The sequence below is a fragment of the Bombina bombina genome, chromosome 3 (genome assembly GCF_027579735.1).
Source record: "Bombina bombina isolate aBomBom1 chromosome 3, aBomBom1.pri, whole genome shotgun sequence".
NCBI classification, from domain to species: Eukaryota; Metazoa; Chordata; class Amphibia; order Anura; family Bombinatoridae; genus Bombina; species Bombina bombina.
The window spans coordinates 536,962,902-536,984,558 of NC_069501.1; the positions used below are offsets into that span (position 1 = coordinate 536,962,902).

General features: G+C 39.3%; 1 protein-coding gene across 1 annotated transcript in view; it reads right to left on the bottom strand.

Annotated features, from left to right (window-relative positions):
- Positions 1-21,657, bottom strand: part of CLSPN (claspin) — a 144,302-nt gene that overhangs the window by 118,371 nt on the left and 4,274 nt on the right. Inside the window, exons 3-4 of the mRNA XM_053707004.1 lie at positions 8,745-9,196; positions 4,220-4,381 (exon numbers count right to left, since the gene is read on the bottom strand). Of these exons, the coding sequence (XP_053562979.1) occupies positions 4,220-4,381; positions 8,745-9,196 (614 nt within the window). The remainder of the gene's footprint in view (positions 1-4,219; positions 4,382-8,744; positions 9,197-21,657) is intronic.

Consider the following 21,657-nt stretch of genomic DNA (forward strand, 5'->3'; position numbering starts at 1 on the left):
ATATCTAAAAAGTGTCCATTCATCAAAATAGATATGTGTCAAAAGTACAACGAATGGTACAGATAAGAGCAAAGAGCTCCTCAATTCATGAGGGGAAATATATGAAATTCCTATAATAAAAACAGGAAAATAAATAAGGATGATACATTAAACATCCCATATTACATACGCTAACAATATCACCTCAATGTGAGAATAATTAAAAGTATTCCTATAATAGATAAAGAAATAAATATAATAGCGTTCTGATAAGAATGATACATGAAAACAACAAACATGCAACAATGAATCCCCTATACACAAGATAGAGCATACATGTCACAGACATTAGTACAGAGACACAGAGCCCCTAAACCGAGAAGGAAAGCCTCAGTAAAAGTAGAACATTAAGTTATATTATATATGACTCGTAACAAAAAGGATCAATAAAAAGTATCTTTTATCACTGCAGAAAACTAGCAATAGTCATGAAAATCCTAATAATCCCTCAAAACAGAATATGCATAGCAAAGGATATATAAGCAGATAAGTGTATATGAAATTTTGTTATAAGAATTAACGGAAAATAAACATAAAATGTAATAATCCCTAACGAAATATATTTAAGATACACTGCAGACAAAAGATAAATAAGTAGACATAAAATTTATTAAAAAATATCTACTTAGAAAGATAGGGGAAAAAATAAAATGCTATAAACCCCAAACATCCAATCTCAAGCTTATGAGAAGCAGAAGCATCATCTTAAAACAGTTCTAAAAAAGGCAAACATATGAAAACAAAAAGCATTAAAAAATAACTAATCTTGGAGAAATTCCTGTCCAGACTGCACAGAAATGTATATCAGACTGAATATGAAGTATCAGAATGAGAGAAAAAGATAGTTCACCCTTATCATAAATTAAAAACAAGGTGGAACCTGAAGTTACATAAAATTGCCACCTGAGGGCAGTAAAAACTATGATACCGCTATTTTCAAGAGAAATACATCTTGAAATAAAAGTGCAGGCATAAGGAATTATTGTAAAAAACTTTACAAAAAACGCCATGAACCATGAACATTAATACTGCAATATTGGCTTTGCAGCAATTGACTACATGTAATGTACATATTAAAACACATTTATCTTTATTAAAGCATAACTGAAATATTTAGCCCACATTACTCTGACTAATTTGTACACGCAAAGAGGAAACATGTCATATCTGCAGTCTGCGGGTCCCTTCAGAAAAAAAAAAAAAAAAAAAAAAAAAAAAGAGGATCGCATGAAAATCAAATTAAAGTAGTGTATAGCGCAACACTAACTGAAATAATTAGTACACACTGACAAGAAACACCCAGAAAGCTTTCTTTGTATGTGCAACTTAAAAAAATTCCTATAAGAGCATCCACCTAACAGATGCTTACTAAGACAAAACGATCCTATACCCAGACCCAGTAGAGGGAAAGCTAACCTAGCACCAGAGATCCCGTGGCACTTATCACTAAGGGCATATCGCGGTTAGAAATACTGACAGCATAACAAGAGAAAAAACAGAGTAACCAATCCTGGTTTCTATAAAGGGGTAGCATTGTTAGACGTTTAAGCAAAGACTACCTCGCCGTCTTCTAACTGCTAAAAGCCACCATTACTCTTACTAAAGTTATTGACATGGACACAGCATAACCCCAATCCTTGCTTGCAGGGAAAAGTACCCATAAAAGGATTACAATCTTCAGACACCATCTTCGCACAACCTCCATTGACAGAGGCAAAGAGAATGACTGGGGGTTATGAGTAAGGTAGTTGCGCTTAACAGCTTTTGCTGGGGTGCTCTTTGCCTCCTCCTGCTAGCCAGGAGTTGAATGTCCCCACTAGTAATTGGAATGACGTTGTGGACTCTCCATGCCACAGGAAAGAAAATACATCCACATGTCATTCTCAAACTAATCTTTTCTTAGAATGCATCATTCTATCTAGCATTTATTTAGTGTTTAATGTCCCTTTATTATGATTTGTGCAATAAACATTGAACAAATATATGCTAAATGTATCTTTATCTTCACTTAAATTTTAGCCAGCTGATACTCATTAGTAGGTCCTAGGGTTAACATGATTATAAAAACAAAAAAATTGCTTTATTCTCTAGTTAACACATCGCAGTTTAACTGCCTAATTAAAATGTAACTTCATTTCAAAATCACCTGCAGAAAAAAATTGCAAAAAAGTGAAAAAAAAAAGTTCTGCTTCTGAGGTGGAGTTAGCACCCAGCCTGCCCTGGGTTAAGTGCCCATGTCACAGGATGTGCACCTAGCCCAGTCAATTTGAATTTTATACACACACTATGGGGGTGATTTATGGTTTCAGCTCTAGATGGAAATCTGAAAAACTCAATGCAAGCATAAAATGACTACCACCTTGCCCATTAAAGGGACAACACATTGAAATTACACAATTTTTTCCCCCACAGGAACTGCATTAACATCTTGTTTGCTACCTACTAGTTGTCTTATTTGAAGAAGCCAATCCATACTTGTCAATGGATTTAAACCCATCTAGCCCCTTTGTTAGCAAAATCCTCACTGTTTCGCAGTTCCTTATATTATCTCTGTAAGACAGATGAGAGCCAAGGTTCAGCTTGTGAAGCCTGCACTGTGCACTACTAGTACTAAAAAATTAGTTCTTTAATTCTTAAGGTTAAATTACAGGAAAAAGGATCACAAGTATATTGCAGAATTGATTTTTTAAACTAGACTAAACTTTTATATTACTCTAAGTGTTAACGGTCTATTAATTTAAAAAAAAAAAAGAATCAAACTGTGGAGTGGAGCACAATTATGCTCTTTGAGGGAATTGATCATTTGAACTTGAAAAGCAGAGAAGTACTCTCTCAAAAGCTCTCTAAACACTTGATCATTTTATATTTCATAATAACACTATATAACGTAGACTATAAAAAGAGCTTAAACAGTTAAATATTTAAAAAAATATATAAAAACCATAATAGATCAAACAAAAAGGTATTCTTGCATTAAAAACAAGGGATGATGTCTCCCAACAGTTGTCTATCTGGCTAAGCAGTAATTACAATGCTTTTCAGAACCATGGCCCTTTTTCAAGAGTAATTATTTTGCCAAGTCACACAAGGTTTTTCCAACCAGGTGGTATATAAGGCAGTCTGAGTGACCGATTAGAATGTATTCAGCATGCTCATGAATCCCATTGACAATGTAGTGAAGATAGCATAAGACAGATTTAATCATGGTCACCATTGGCCAACCAAATACATATTTGTGTTATAATTTACAGGAGATTGAATATATTTAGATGTATGCTCAAGCATGTGGCTGTTATACCTAATAAAAATAATAATTTGTTTTGTAACACCTTAATGTATATTTGTAATCACATTAGGATATATACACTTGTAAATATGTTATTTGTAAATAAGTTATGTACCACACAAAACAACAAGTTTTTAAATATTAAGAACTTCTGATGAATGGATCTCTAGTTTAACAAAAGTAACTACTTTGCCCCAAAATTATTAAAAAATGTACAACCTCTCTAATGCTGTGCTTTGTTTTTTTTTTGGTAAAATAGTGATAAATAACTTACAATCACAAAAACAAAAAAGCAGGAACAGGCAGAACCCCCCCCCCCCCCCCCCTCGCATATGAAAAGACAGAATACACAAACAGGAGTCTGTAGACATCAATGGAAAGTCAGCACAATGTTATTTAAAAATAAGCAAAAGTATACATTGTTACAAAAAAAACACTCCCAAATGGGCTGTATAAATGGATAATTTACAAAATATTTATGCAAAGAAAAATCTAGTGTACAATGTCCCTTTTAACTATGCATTGTGCAGGGCTAACTCGGCTCCTCTTAGAGGAGATACTTACTGGGTAAGTATCAAATCTATAATGAGCCAAGCAACTCCTGGCTGTGAGCCAGCCCTAGCTCTGTTTAAAGTGAACATGAGGTACGTATCCATAAACAAATGAGGAAAACTTTGCAGGTTTTTTTTTTTTTTTTTTAAAGACTTTAGTTGCAAAAAAGTTATACAGGTATATTGTAAACTGTACATACACATTACGCTTATTAAAAATCATCTCTTAAAAAGGCATTTCATAAAAATTAGGAACAGATAGACACATGGTGAACAATATAGCAAATAATGGTGTCTGGTGGGAGTCTGAATGTATTAATAAGGATATATGTTAAGTACTTACATGATTTCTGCTTAGTCTCTTTTTAACTTTAGACCGTATGGCCTCTAAAGATTCCTCCTCTTCTTCAATATCGCTTCCTACCCCTTCCCCAGTCTCAAAGAGATCTTCATCAGCTAGAAGATAGCCACTGTCATTCAAGGGAAGCCTCTCATCAGCCAAATCCTAGGGAAGCACAAAATCTTACTTAGTTACTAGACAATTGTGCGTCACATTATTCCTCACAAAATCCTTTAAAATTGCTCATGTTTTATAAAAAAAAAGTTTTTGATGAAGTGTAGCTGCAAACAAAATTAAAAGATACATTTTATAAACCATAAATGTCTTAAGTAAATGCAGTTTCACATTTTCTTGCTATGAAAAATACAACATTTAAACTATTAGAATTTTTGCAGGAGGAAAGACAACTGCAAAAGATGCAAGTTAAAATCCACTTTACATTATCTCGATCTTACTGCCACTGTTGTACGATGAATATGGCAATTGTGTTCCAAGGGAGTGAAATTGTATTTCTAACGATGATTTATGTTAATCAAAACAGACATGGAATATTCAGATGCCCCAGAATGCGGAAGCAAGTGACCGCTCGCGGAAATCTGCTCTTTTCAGAGCCAGATTACTTCTTGTAAAATTGCAAAAAAAAACCTTACCCCCATAGTTCCTCTGCATATCTATGTCTCCTAAAAGGGATACTAAATTTAAAATGAAACATTCATGTTTCAGATTAAAAAAAAAAAAAAGTTTCAATTTACTTTCATTATCAAAATGTGCACTCTTTAAAATGCAGTTACTGAGGCCCAGCTCCTACTGACCATGTGCAAGAGGACACTATTTAAATATTAATTTTGTGATTAGTTGATGGCTGTCACATGATACAGGGGAAGGAAAAATGAAATTTGCATACTAACACAGAAGCGCTCTACCAGAAAAAAACAGCTCATCAGCTAGTTCTATAGCAATTTACCACCCAGGAGCAGCCACTTTTAGATCTGTGTCCTTTTCACAGAGGAAAACTTTCATGAAGTATATCAGTATGATCCCGCCATGTAAGGTCAGTCCAGCCCCAAAATACCAGGCAATTCTCCTCTGAACAAGGAATATGACAAACCCAGACGATCGTTTCGGCCTCCTATGGGCTTAGAGGGATAAGGCTGCACCTCACAGAGAAGACCAAAACAATCGTCTGGGGTTGTCGTTTTCCCTGTTCAGAAGAGAATTGTCTGGTATTTCAGGGCTGGGTTGACCATGTCGGCGGGATCAGACTGATATACTTTATGGAAAGTTTTCTTCTGTGAAAAGCACAAATGGGCAGAAAGAAACTACTCCCAGGTGGCAACCGGGCCCTAGAACAAGCTATTGAGCTGCTGTTTGTTCAAGGCAGACTGCTTCTCTTTTTGTTTTGCATATATAAATATGACCCTGGGGATAGTCTCCCCAAGGGTGATGGGGGAAACCAGACATGGACTCCTTGCCCAATGTGCTTAAAGGGGGATATGGCTGCCCATCACCAACGAGGCATCTGGGGTTGTCGTTTTCAGTGTTTAGAGGAGAATTGCATGGTATTTCAGGGCTGGGCTTTGACCATGTCGGCGGGATCAGACTGATATACTACAGGGAAAGTTTTCCTCTGAAAAGCACAACTGGGTAGAAAGAAGCCATTCCCAGGTGGCAACCGGGCCATGGAACAAGCTATTGAGCTGCTATTCGTTCCTGGCTACTGTTATGAATATAAAAAAAATGACATTTCCTGGAGGGGGGATGGGGGGGGGGAGATTAAAATTCAAAGTGCTTTAGCATTGCTTTTTTTTTTTTTAAGATGTATTTGTCATTTATGCAATGCTACTGTATTTTAGGGTAATCGAGTGCAAAGTCTCAAGAAGTTCAATGAATAGATTGTTTGAAGTGGAATCGATTCGCACAAGGAGCCAAGTGTAAGGTGGAAAGGGAAACTTGTAAAAATTAAAGTGAAATCCATCATTTTAGTTAAATAAAAAACTACTTAAATTAAGGAACTTGTTTTTTGTTCATTCCAATAAAGTACTGCAGAAAATATGTCCAAATTTGGGCTGCAACCAACGATTATTTTCATAATCGATTAATCGGCCGATTATTTTTTCGATTAATTGACTAATCTGATAAAAAAGAATAAATTGTTTCCTATATTTTAAATAGAATCCACATACTGAGTGTCACAAATATAAACTTCAGACTAAAACTTTACATTAACACAACTGTTTGTTCATTTTTTAACCAGCAGAGCACATTTTATAACTGTTTGAAAAGAGGTAGTACTTCCACCTTGGCAAGGTACATAGAAAATATCTTTAATATCTATATGCAATGGTAAATAACCAGCTATAAGGTTAGGGGGGAAATATCTAGTCCACTCTAAAAATAACAGATATTTACTTATAAAGGCTGAATCTGGTACATATCACAATTGATTAAAAATATTAAAAAAACGAAAACAAATCAAAAGCACTAAGGACTATATATCAAACCCAGGACAAAGACTTACACATTTATTTATACAGTACATATGAGCAATAGCAAGCAATCCGCTAATAATTGTGCAAACAGATAATAGTGCACAACGGGCTAGGTATAAATAACAAGCTCAGCACTATATTATGCAAAGCATAGTTCCAAATCACCTGATTTAATATAAACAATCCAAATGATGACTATTATATCTGGGTTGCACATAAGCCAGAGGTAGTTGTAAACTTATACTGTCCTGAAAAAGTGAAAAGTATAGGTCTTTAGACGTCCTTGTGCAGGAGCTCAGTGGAGTGAAGCAGCTGGTGTTGTGCACAGACCAACTAATTGCAAACCAACTAATCAATTATGAGATTCGTTGACAACTATTTTCATAATCTATTATGACGATTAGTTGCTGCAGCTCTAGTCCAAATATTGATTAAAACTTGATAGTTTACATAATTTTATAAATGATCTATGTACTTCTAATGGTATATAACCAAATCAGTAATTTTCTGATAACAAAATTTAAAAAAAAAAAAAAAAAAAAAAAAAATCTAAAAAAAGAAACCTTCACCTGGTTGTAAATACTAAGATTATAACAAACAGCATGAGCCTTTTATTAGAAACAAAAAATATTTAAATAGGGTTTTGCCAATTAGTGATTTAAAGGACCAATATATACAGTAGATTTGCATAATCAAGTGATAAAACTAAAAAGACAATACAATAGCACCTAGTCAGAACTTTAAATAAGTCGTTTTTATATCTATTTCCACCACTCCTGTATCATGTGACAGCCATCACCCAATCACACATGCATATACATATAAACTGAATTCTTGCACATGCTCAGTAGGAGCTGGTGACTAAAGTGTAAATATAAAAAGACTGAACATTTTGTTAATGGAAGTAAATTGGAAAGTTGTTGAAAATTGCCTGCTCTGTCTGAATCCTGAAAGTTTATTTTTGAGTGTCCCCTTAAATCAAATCCACCCTGTTTAAAATGGTACTGTCTGAACCATGACATTTACATTTTTACTTTCATGTCCCTTTATAAAAACAGCAAGCTAAACCCCCCCCCCCAAAAAAAAAATGTTTTACTACATTGTAATGGTATACAAAGGAAAGGATAAGACTTTGTATTAACACAAAAGACTAAGGTCCTTCCTGTCAGATGTAGTCATTCGCAATCCAAATCAAAGAAATCTAAACCTAGGTAGGTTCATATGCTAATTTCTAAGCCTGTAAAGGCCGCCTCTAATCTGAATGCATTTGACAGTTTTTAACAGCTAGAGGGCATTAGTTCATGTGTTACATAGATAACATTGTGCTCATTTACATGAAGTTATTTAAGAGTCAGCACTAATTACCTGAAATGCAAGTGTGTCAAAAGATCTGAGATAAGGAGGCAGTCAGCAGAAACTTAGATACAAGGTAATTACAGAGGTAAATTATGCAAAACTGGGGAATGGCAAAGGGATTTTCCTTTTTTTTTTTAACAACAACATTTTTGGTGTTTACTATCCCTTTAATAGCACCTGGAAACTGCTACTTTGTCTCAGTCCCTTATGATTAGAAGATGCAAGTGCACACTTTTATGTGCCAACTTGAAAACGCTTAACAAACAAAAAGGTTCTATCAATAATCTAAACGCATTAAAATCAACCAGCAATCAGCCAATATGAACAGACTTCTTAGTCCTGATAGACCATGGGTGCTTCTTCAAGTCAAATCATAGCACAAAAGGTTTAGAATTAGAAAGTGTTTTTTAAACAGCACATTTGTAATATTCTATAATGCTACGGGACAATTACTAGATTGTCATAAATGTGTATATTTGCTAGCTAGAACAAACAAATACACAACTCCTGGTCCAAAACAGCCCAATAACCCATGAGCAAAATGTAAATTATATATTGATATAAAAATACATTTGCCAAATGTACTTTTAATAAGAACTGTGGAACTGTTTGTTAAAAACTCATGTCTTATCTGCTCAGTGGGGAAGAAGGCCACAGAATAAAAACTAATGACTAATTTGTACCTCTGATTTTTGCTTTTTATCCTTTTTAATTTTTCTGCTGGCTCCCTTTTTGTTTTCCTCTTTTTCAGTTTGTCTTTTTGACTTGCTCTTCCCTATCCTCTCCTGCATGCTGCCAGCTTGTTTTCTTGAGGTTTTATGTCCCCCCTTATGTTCCTTAGAAATCTCTTTCTCTGTGTAGCCCTGGTCAGACTCAAGTTTTGTAACACTTGCAGGTTCTTCTTTGTTTGTGGTCTCCTCTTTGTCACTATCATCACTATCCAGCATCATTGTACGGATTCGTCTTGGCTTCTTCTGATGCAATGAAACATTCTCCTTGTCTTCCTGATCACTTTCCATATCCACAGAGGCACTGGCAGAAATACCTCTCTTCTCCAACTCTGCATCACTATCACTTTCCTCAAGTATTTTTTTATTCCTTGATTTCTTCCCGACTGGAATTTCATCATCTGAATCTGTGAGCAAAATAAAAAGACAATGCTGCTTAATAATTGTATTTTCAAAAATACATATATCAAAAGGTTTATACTGTAGTGGGAGATCTATATAAATGGTAAGTTTAACTCATTAAAAACGAGGGTCATATTTTATCAGTTAAAAGCAATTTTACATAATCCAAAATCTACTATTCAGGGTATTACAGTTTATATGACGTTAAATTTGAGACGTTTGTAGAAATAAGATTAGCAAACATATATGGGACAGTAAATACTATGTAGTTGCAGGACATTTCTGTTATGTTGCTATGGAAAAATATATAAGCCAAGACTAATTTTAAAACAAAGATACATTTTACTGCAACGGTTTTTCAATAGCCAAACTTAACTACATTTCTGAATCACCTGAAAAAACAGAGTGCAAACAAACGGGGGAAGGGGGGGGAGGAATGGCTGGTTTTGTAAATTAAACTTTTTAAAAACCTCCCTCAAGCATAAAAACATCACTCTTAACACAAAAACAATAACATTTTAGAGACCGGTATTGTACTACGTGTTTGATGTTTTTATGCTTGAGGTTTTAAAGTGACAGTCTACACCTTAGTCATCTTGAAGTCTTACTTTAGCTTAAAGGGGCAGTATACAGCAATTTTCATTTAACTGCATATAATAGACACTATAAAGAATAAAATTATGCTTGCCTGAATTTTATTTCCATCGTGGGGAGGAGAGTCCACGGCTTCATTCATTACTTTTGTGAATTAAGAACCTGGCCACCAGGAGGAGGCAAAGACACCCCAGCCAAAGGCTTAAATACCTCCCCCACTCCCCTCATCCCCCAGTCATTCTGCTAAGGGAACAAGGAACAGTAGGAGAAATATCAGGGTATAAATGGTGCCAGAAGAATAAAAATTAAATTTAGGTCTGCCCACCAGAGTTACGGCTTCATTCATTACTTTTGGGAAACATAGCTTGAAGGACACTGAATGAAACCGGCAGGGTAAAAGGCGGACCCCTAATCTGTGGGCACCAGAGCCTGCAAAACCTGTCTCCCAGAAGCAAAAACGTCAAATTTGTAAAACTTTGTAAGAGTGTATGAGGAGGACCAGGTAGCCTTACAAATCTGCTCCATAGAGGCCTAATTCTTGAATGCCCAAGACGAAGCCACAGCTCTAGTTGACTGAGCCATGATCCTTTGAGGAGGCTTATGTCCCACTGTCTCATAGGACAAGTGAATCAAGCTCCTCAACCAAAGTCAAATAAGTAGTAGAGGGTTGTAGACTCTCTAATTTCCTTTGTAGCCAAAAGATAGAACTTTAAGGCACGAACTACATCCAGATTATGAAGTAAACTCGAAGAAGAAGAAGGGTTAGGACACAAAGATGGAACAATTATTTCCTGATTGATGTTACGGTTAGACACCACCTTGGGAAGAAACCCCAAACTGGTGCGAAGAACAGCCTTATCCGCATGAAAAACCAGGTAAGGAGGCACGAATTGCAAGGCAGCAAGCTCAGATACTCTACGTGCCGATGCAATAGCCAACAGGAAGAGAACCTTCCAGGACAGAATATTAATGTCAATGGAATGCATAGGCTCTAACAGAACCCTCTGCAATACCTTAAGGACCAAGCTTAAGCTCCATGGGGGAGCAGACTGCCTAAAGACAGGCCTGATTCTAGATAGAGCCTGAACAAAAGATTGAATGTCAGGAAGCTCAGCAAATCTCCTGTGCAACAAGACCGATAATGCCGAAATCTGTCCCTTTAAAGGAACTAGCGGCAAGACCCTTCTCCAAACCCTCCTGGAAAAAAGGACAGGATCCTGGATACCTTCATCTTGTGCCAAGGATATCCCATGCTTCTCACACCAGGACAAGTCCTCCACACCTTAAGGTTGACGCGACGAGTGACTGGCTTCCTTGCCTGAATTAGAGTATCAACCACACATTCAGAAAAGCCTATCTTGGCTAAGACTAAGCGTTCAATTTCCACTGTGTCAGCCTCAGAGAATTGAGATTTTGATGTTGAATGGGACCCTGTTCCAGCAGATCCCTGCGAAGGGGTAACCTCCATGGCGGAAAGGATGACATCCTCACCAGATCCGCAAACCACGTCCTCCGCAGCCACATGGCACAATCAGGATGGCCAAAGCTCACTCCTGTTTAATGCGTGCCACTACACAAGGTGAAAAATGTAAGCGAGGCTAAATCCAAGGCACCACTAAGGCATCTATGAGCTCTGCCTGGGGATCCCTCGACCTCTACCCGTATCGGGATAGCTTGCAATTGAGTCTGGACGCCATGAGATCTATCTCCGGCGTTCCCCATCTGAGACAAATCTCCGCAAACACTTTGGGGTGAAGACACCATTCCACCGGATGGAAGGATTGCCTGCTGAGAAAATCCGCTTCCCAGTTGTCCACACCTGGAATGTGGATCGCTGAAACCGATGGTTGATGTAAGCCACCGAGGTAATGTTGTCGGTCTGGAATCTGATGAAGCTGAACGACCCCAGAGAAGGCCACGCCCTCAGAGCATTGTAAATTGCTTGAGGTTCCAGAATATTTATCGGAAGGAGAGACTCCTCCCGGGTCCCTGTCCCCAGGGACAGATGCTCCTGACGGATCCACCATGAGAGGGAGTTGCTGGTCCGAGCATCCATGGATATCCACTGTGATAGATCTGAATGATCATCGTTCCACTGTCAACATGCACAATTGAAGAGGTCTGAGATGGAACCTGGTGAAAGGGATGACGTCTATGCTGGAGACAATGAGCCCGATCATCTCCATACACTGAGCCACCGAAGGGCTTGAGGACTGAAGGGCAAGACAGGTGGACGCAATCTTCCTGCGTTGTTGATCTGTGAGAAATATTTTCATGGACAGAGTCCATTATCATGCCCAGGAAATCCACCTTGTTGCTGGGAACCAGGGAACTCTTTCCTGAGTTGATCTTCCAACCGTGAGATTGGAGCAAGCAAAGAAGAGCCCTCGAATGATCCTCAGCGAGGCTGAACGACAGCACCTGGACAAGGATATCGTCCAAATAGGGCGCAACAGCAATGCCCCTGGATCTGGCCACTGCAAGGAGCTCCCCCAGAACCTTTGTGAAGACTCTCAGAGGCAGTCGCCAGACCGAAGGGAAGGGCCACAAACTGGAAGTGTTGGTCCAGAAACGCAAAACTTAGGAACTTAAAGTGGTCCCTGTAAATTGGAACATGAAGGTAAGCATCCTTCAAGTCTATTGTCGTCATGAACTGCCACTCTTGAACTAGGGGCAGAATAGATCTGAACGTTTCCATTTTGAACGATGGAAAAGCCAGAAACTTGTTTAAACACTTTAGGTCCAGAATCGGGCGAAAACGTACCCTTCTTTGGAACCACAAAAAGATTGGAATAGTACCCTAGACTCCTTTCTGCTTGGGGTACTGGTACGATAACACAGAGGAGAGATCCCTCACACATTCAAGAAAGGTCTCTCTCTTTTCCAGTCTTGAAGACAGGTTTGACAGGAGGAATCTGCCCCTGGGCGGATGGGACCTAAATCCTATCCTGTAACCCTGGGCGACAACCTCCAGAACCCAAGGGTCCTGAACGTTCTGCAACCAGGCTTCGGAGAAGAGAGACAATCTGCCCCCTACTTGGTCCGGAGACCAGTCGGGGGCCGCCCCTTCATGCAGATTGTCTCGGCGGGCTTCTTGTTCTGCTTGGACTTGTTCCAAGACTGAGCAGGCTTCCAATTTCCCTTGGACTGATCCGCTTTCATGTCGGGCTGCTGGTGCTGGGCCTTGTCCACACAAAAGGGACGAAAAGTAGATCCTTGAGGCTTAGCCTCCCGTAACCGTGGATACGATGAAATCCAATCATGGACCGAAAAGAATCTTTACTTAAAAAGGCAGGGACAACAGTCTCGACTTAAAGGTCATGTCCGCAGACCAAGACTTTAGCCACAGAGAACTGCGAGCTAAAACCTTTGCTTTCAGGCAAATAATTTGCATATTGGCGTCACTAATGAAAGAATTGGCAACCCTTAACGCCTTAATCTTATCCTGTATATAATCAACGGAATTCTCCCTCTCTAACATTTTACACAGGGATTCACACCAATATGTCTCCGCTCCAGCAACTGCGACTACAGCCTCTGCCGGTTAAAAAACAAACCGTGTGCTGAAACATCTTCCTTACCATGTTTTCCAACCTTAGGGACAGTCCCCACAGCTCAAGCTTAGAGTCCGGGATAGGAAACGGTTTCTTAAAGTTAGAAGGGTCAAAGGAAGAACCTAATCGCTCCCATTCATTCTTAATAATATTAGCCACCTTAACAGGAACCGGGAAGGTCTGAGGCACCACCCTGTCCTCATACCTTATCAAGCTTATGAATCGAAGGTTCCTCAGGAAGCTTTGGTTCTGGAACCTCCAGAGTAGCAAGCACTTGCTTCAGCAAAAAGTGCAAATTATCTATCCTAAACCTAAAAGTTGGGCTCCTCCGCAGCCAGAGGATGAGATGACACAGACTCCGATCCAGAAGGAGCCTCCTCCAAAGAGTCGGAGTGGGCCTCGTCATCGTATAACGCCTCTGATATTTCCATAGGCGTAGACAACCCCTGGGCCGGGTCGCCATGATACGCCCTACGCTTAGCAGAATGTGGTAAGGCATGGATCACTTTTGATACCGCCGTTTGCAGTTGATCCGCAAATTCTGACCGGCAACAAATCTCTCCCGTAGGAGTAATGGTTGGACCCTGGGGCGCTGCATGTGCACTCTGAGATGAAAGGAGGGAACGCATCTCACGTAGACGGCTCAGTAGTACTAGACATCCCTTTATTTTTAGATGTCGCAACTTTATCAAGGCATGTGGAACATAGTTGAGCAGGCTGATCTACAAGAACCTCCTCACAAACACAGGAATGAGACTGTTAAAGAGGGAGTACTCTAACGCGTCAGTTCTCCATAGCTTGCGCTTTTATTATTGACTACATTGACCTAACAGGCACCTTTATACCTCCAATGGCCGGGGCACTCACCACCTCCTATGACCTGGACTACAGAAACCACTTCATCTCCTGCACCGCTGATCAACAGAAGAAGTGGAGACCGCCACTGCCAGTCACATGGGATGCTCGCAGTACCGACCCTGCACTAAGGAGAAAACGCACCAAAAACGGCCACGCGAATACTCCCAGAAGTCAACCTGAAGTTCCACCATTGCCAGAGCCGCCTCACCTCGCACATAAAGCAGCAATAACACAAATATGTATAAGCCCCCCCCCCGTTCAATATTCTTACCAGGAATATTAACCCTTGATCCCGTAAGATAAAAGGCGCCACACTGTGACCCTTTCTTCTGTGCTATGTATAAAAAAATTAAACAAACTTAACAGAATCTATGCCGTGGAACAGGAACACAGCCCTTCAAGTGTGACAGGTAGAAGCATCACCCCTGACATGGACTTGAGTGCAGAAAGCAGGCAGCGAAACTCGTCGTCAACGCCGATTGCCTGTGGAGCTACTAATATTTTGGGATGGTTTTGCAGAAAGACTCTCCCTGCATCTTCGGACTCTAACTTTCACCCAGGCTCTCACTGAGAGGCTGACAGGACTACTTAAAACTCCAGTCCCATTCCGAAGCGTACTACCCTCAATAAGAGACTACTCCGAATCTTCCGACACTTCTCTGCCAACCTCCTGTGACGAAAGGCAAAGAATGACTGGGGGATGAGGGGAGTGAGGTATTTAAAGGGACAGTCAACACCAGAATTTTTGTTGTTTAAAATAGATAGATAATCCCTTTATTACCCATTCCCCAGTTTTGCATAACCAACAGTTATATTAATACACTTTTTACTGCTGTGACTATCTTGTATCTAAGCATCTTCTGACCGCCCCTAATCACATGACTTTTAGTTATTATCTATTGACTTGCAGTTTAGCCAATTAGTGCAGTGTCTGCCACAACTCACGGGCGTGATCACAATGCTATCTATATGGTTTACCTGAACTACTCTCCCCTGCTGTGAAAAGCAAATACAAAAGCATGTGATTAGAGGCGGCCTTCAAGGGCTTAGAAATTATCATATGAGCCTTTCTAGGTTTGCTCTCAACTAGAATACCAAGAGAACAAAGCAAAATTGTTGATAAAAGTAAATTGGAAAGTTGTTTAAAATTACATGCCCTATTTGAAAAATAAGTTTTTTTTGGCCTTGACTGTCCCTTTAAGCTTTTGGCTGGGGTTTCTTTGCCTCCTCCTGGTGGCCAGGTTCGTAACTCCCAAAAGTAATGAATGAAGCCGTGTACTCTCCTCCCCTTTAGATGGAAAGGCACATACTGATCTAAAAATCCAGTATAAAACCTTTTAAAAAAAACTTACTTAGAAGTTCCCCATTTAGCAGTTGATGAGATTAGCCTGGGACACCCTGAATACATCAGTATACAGCTAAAACTTTGGGGCTTGGTTAGGAGTGTGAAAATCAGCACGTTATTTTAAAATAAGCAAAGCTATACAATTTTACAAAAACACACCAGATGGGCTATATACATGGAAAAATCTAGTGTACAATGTCCCTTTAAGCTGCAAAATATCCTCCTGCACCACTTTCTATATCATGCAGCACTTACAGTAAAAACGTTATTTAAAAATTACTTTTTTGGTCACTTTGAAATGGCTGCAAAGCTCTGCCCACTGACCACTTTACAATCCGAGCTGCATCTATGCACACTGCTGAATAGCATTGGCAGTCTGTTGAACACAATTAGTAAATCTTTTGTAACTAGTGAAGCTTTTAAAAAGGACCACTCAATGCAGTAAAAATTACATAGATTAACAATTACATAATAAAAAGACAATGGCACTCTGAATTTCAAATAAGCAATAGATTTTTTTTCTGACAATTTCATGCATTTTACAGCCCCCTGTATCATGTGACAGTCAATCACAGACTAGTATATGTATACCCTGTGAGCTTGAGCACATCCTCAGTAGAAGCTGGTACATCAGAATATATATATAAAATAGACGGTAAAATATGATAATGAAAGTAAATTGCAAAGTGTCTAAAAACTGTATGATCTTTCTGAATTATGAAAGTTTATTTTGACTTTAGTGTCCCTTTAAAAGACCAGAAAATACAGTAGATTTGCATAATCAACAAAATACAGACAATGCAATAGCACTTTTTCCACTCCTACTGTATCATGTGAAAGCCATCAGCCAATCACAAATGCCTATATGTATATTCAGTTGGAGCTGGTGACTCAAAGTGTAAATATAAAAATACTGCACATTTTATTAATGGAAGTAATAAGGAAAGTTTTTTAAAATTGCATGATCTTAATCATGAAAGTTTAATTTTGACTTGAGTGTCCCCTTAAATCAAATCCATCCTGTTTAAAAAATGGTACGCTGTCTGAACCATGACATTTAATTTTTTTTTTATTTTCATGTCCCTTTAAAAAAACACAGCAAGCTAACCCAACCCCCAACCCCCCACCCCCCCCCCAAAAAAAGGGACTACATTGTAATGGTATACAAAGGAAAGTTAGAGTCTTTTGTGTTAATGCAAAGTCTAAGGTCCTTCCTTAGAGATGTATTTATTAGCATTTCAAATCATTGCAAAAGGTCACTCATTCCCCCAAAGGACCTTAATTCTATGAATTTTTGGAAAGTTGTTTAAAAATGCATGCTCTATCTGAATCATGAAAGTTTATTTTGACATTACTGACTCACCTTAACCTGGCCTAAATCAAACTTCCAAACTGAACTTTTTGACTGTCTTTAATTTAGTGGACTCAGCTGACCGCTCTGCCCTATAAATTTAACACTAGCTTATTGAATGCATTGCAAGGGCAGTTAGAACTATCATAGCATATGTTCTCTCTCATTTTTAAGTGAGCGTTTTAAAGTGAGGCAATTAGAATTAGGCAAAATTATACTAGAATTCAACAAGTATTTAACAAAGGACAAGACATACTTTTGTAATATTACGTTTTGTGTGTTTCACCGATTCACTTTTGTAAAAATGCTCCATAGCTTTATGTTCCTTTTTGCTACCTCTTGTCTATACAACATCTCACCACTTATATTATAAATTGGCTCCCACAGTATCACGACTCAGTGTCAGGGTGCCAGGAATCAGACAGACGAGAAGTGCAAAAATAAATCAAACCTTTATTAATAGCAAAAAATAAAAAGTCCACAAGTCAAATAAGCCAGGAATCAAATCCAGAGCTGGTAGTCAGACGAGCTGAGTCAGGAGCCAAAGCAAATAGTCAGACGAGCCGGAATCAGGAACAAGGAAAACAGCAGAGTCAGGAACAAGCCAGGGATCAGGAATCAGGAAGGACGTCAGGCAGCCAGGTAATACACAGGAACTCACAAACAGGTCTGAGACAACGCAAAGGCAAAGCATACTGAACAGAGGCCCTTTAAATAATAAGTGATGACATCACAATTCTGAGACTGCATCCTGTCTCACATGGATGATGCACACCAGTCTGGCCATAAAAGGAAGTGCAGGAATTGAGCAGCATCCCCCATAATGCACCATAGTCAGGAAGAGAGGTGAGCAAAATGGCTGCCAACAGCACATGGCAAACAGAAAGGGAAAAAACCCTGACACTCAGATCTTTCTTTCACTTCCCCACATCCAATTCCAGCCTTTTTTCTTTTTGGGTGAGCTAACCGTTTGAACTGTTATCCAGTCGGCGCTCTAGCTACATGGCACTTTTTTAGTAGCTAGAGTGCCAACAACAGTTCAAACTGTTAGCTCACAAAAAATTATGAGTTTTGAAGTGGGCGCCGGAGCACAAGGGATTCAAATGGCATGTCTAGATTAAAAAGTTAAACGCATCTTTCATTAGAAGAGAGCAATTAAAGTCTGTCTATTCCAGGACCTGATTTTAAAATTTGTAAAGTTTGACACCTGGTGTTTCATCCACCAAGAAACCCGAGATTACACCTTCTCACACCCCAACAAAACACACAGCCGTTAAGACTATCTTCTCCAACCAGGCAGAATTGTCACTGGTCCATATATGCGAAATTTCCCCCACATCGTGGTCAGACCATTCGGCGGTAAAACTGAAATTATCTTGGCCAAACAGTTACTACACCTTACATCTGGAAACTTGATAACAATTTGCTCAATGACCCAGACACAAAACGTAATACTAGTATTAAAAAATATTTCCACCTAAAACACACATAAAACACCAAATATGCAATTTGGGAGGCGCACAAATGTGTGCTTAGGTGAGTTAATCAAACTAAAAGCTCAGCACCAAAAATTACAGACAAAAGTACAACGAGCTATCAAACACATTTGCTCGCCTAGACTTAGCTCACAAGCTATCCCCCACAGATGCCATTATAACGACCGACCTGCAAAAGGCCAGACGAGCATTAGACTATTTCCTGCAAATCGAATATCAGACACTCCGCGCATAAACCAACAGTATGTTCTACCATGAGAGCAACAGGTCGGGCAAACTCCTAGCGAAAGCCCTGAAAAGAAAAAAAAAGAAAGAAAAAAAAAGACTCAAATACAGCTACCCAACCCTCCTGTCACCCTGAAAACAAGACATCTTACAATCCTTCCATGACTACTATTCCGCCCTTTACAACATCCAAAAAGATACCCCAACACAGGGGTCTTCCCCAGACTTGATCACCTATATCTCCCACGCGCAACTACCCAACATCAACTCCAGACCCTCAACAACCCCATTTCCCAACCTGAACTTCTGGCGGCTATCAAATCGCTCAACAGGAAAAGCCCAGGACCAGACTGTTTCACCGGAATATACTATCACACTTTCTCCCCCCTACTTTCACCTTATCTCACCCAACTCTAACAAGGTCACAGACGCTAATCCATTCCCCCAATAAACGTTAGAAGCCCAGGTGGTAGTAATACCGAAACCAGGTAAACCATCTACTACGCCCAATCTTCCTTCTAAACATAGATGTCAAATTGTTCGCCAAAATCTTAGCCAACCACATCAATGCCATACTCCCATCAATTATACACATAAACCAGGCCGGATTCACCCCATTCAGGGAAGCCAAAGACAACACCACCAAAATGTTACTGTTAATGGAACACGCCACTACCAGCAATACCCCCACCGCATTTATCTCCATGGATGCGGAGAAAGCATTTGACAGGCTAAACTAGCAATTACTAACACAATTTGACTCCGACCAAACCTTCACCGGAAAGATCTTCCTTTACAATAGTCCCCAAGCCAAAATTAAGTTAAAAAATATGCTTTCCCATCCATTTGACATAACAAATAGCACGAGGCAAGGTTGCCCTCTCTCCACCATACTGTTCATTCTCACAATGGAGGTGTTGGCCTCACTCATCAGGGGCAACACGGACATCCAAGGATTCACAATTGCCCAACGAGACTACAAAGCCACTATATGCCGATGATCTCTTCCTCACGCTTGTACAACCCCACAAATCCATTCCCCCACCTTCTTCAGACACTCCACACGTACGACACCTTCTTTAATTTTAGGATAAACACTTCCAAATCAGAATTATTCCCAATCAGATTAGGCGCAACTGAGTTTAAAGTGATTCAATCACTCGCACTTTCGCATCCAACCCAATTCCATAAAGTACCTTGGAGTCCACATATCCCCCCCCACACCCAGGTAACAGTGGATGCTAACTACAAAGCAACAGCTAAAATAATACAAGCCCTTTCGAGATCATGGAGTAGTAAGCCAATTTCGTGGCTGGGAAGGATCAATTCTGTCAAAATGATTCTCCTCCCTAAGCTATTATAATTATTCCAAACCCTACCGATCCCAAATTCCAAAACCAAAACTTTGGGACATATCTATCAGACAATGCAACCACATCTCCACAATACCCTCCCCCCCACTGACACCCCTTTGAGAAAATCCAGACTACCCCATACAACCGCCACGACAAACAAACCAAACATCTAATATCACCAATTCTCTCCCTTGCCTTACAATTATTCACGACCGAAAAATAGAACCTCTAACTGAAATTGCTCCCATTCTGAGAAATGTACATTTAAACTGGTTTCAACACCAACAACTTGCATATTTCCTCTATTAACACCCTCAAAAAACCAACGTATGCACTCACTGACCAGCTTTGAAAGCAGTTGCTTCCTTGACACACTCAATAGGGGCTTTCTATCCTTTTCGTATCAAATGCTCATGAAACCATACCACACATCCCTCCCTTCATTCGCACATAAATGGGAGAAAGAAATCGGCATCACTCTAACCCAAAAGGAATGGCTAAATATTTTCTCCCATATGACAAAATCCTCATTGTCAATCTATGTAATGGAAATGAACATCAAACGATTATATAGATGGTACTATACCCCATACCGACTACACACTTATCCTTCCCACACCGGAATGCTGGAGGAGCTGTAAAGCACTCGGTACCCCTACACACATTTGGTGGACCTGCCCAACCGCCCAGACATATTGCGAAACTATCAATATTGAGTTAGATAAGATCTTATCCACAACCCTCGAGCCTAATATATGGTTTTTCCTTTTCAATAAATTCTCCAGAGTAAAATGCAAACTGCGTCTAGCATTACTGACCATCATGACAAATTCAGCAAAAAGGCCAATTCCTAAAAACTGGAAAGGCCACAATCTCCCATCTAAGTTTGGAGGGAAGCAACTTCCCAATCCCTCCAATCTTCCCAATCCCTCCAATTGGAGAAATATCATACTCGCAACAAATGAATAGACTATTACCATTCCATCTGCTTCCCATGGGAGGAATAGCTTAACCTCGACACCCCCACAAATAGAACCCTCCATTCTCTCCCGATCCCAAACCCGCCTATCCCATTTCAACAACAGACTTGAAGCCACGCCTCATTCTCAAAATGGTCAGAGGGTCACCTCCGTAGCCCAACAAGCAAAACACATAAGCCTCTCTCTGCAGGAAAAACTAGTTTTCGTTCCACGTTAAGCTCCACCACTCATTCATGTAATATCTTATGCATGTTAAAGCTGTATGTACAATAATCAGCAAATCCATAACCAAGCTCTGTTAGCAACCCATTGTATATAACCAATGCAAAGAAGAAAGTCATTGTTTAATGTTTATAAGATAACAGACCTCTGTTGCTTATCTGTTTGTATTTTTCATTGAATGTATCGTTTGTACATTTTTCAATAAAAATGTGGTTGCTAATGAGAAAACTACTACTAAGTAATTGATAACTCTACCCACAGCGCTAACAACTTAAATCAGAAAATCAAATAGCAATATGTTGCAAATCAAGAAATACGGCTAACTCAAGTATGAAAAGTAGCAAAAAGCACAATTTAATAAAAAAGTTACAAAGAATACGCTGATCAGACATATGTTTAGACAAAAGGCACAAAACAAAGTAAAATTGAGTATAAACAAATAAATTAAAAACAAAAGATTGACTATATGTCCCAAAAGGAACCAAT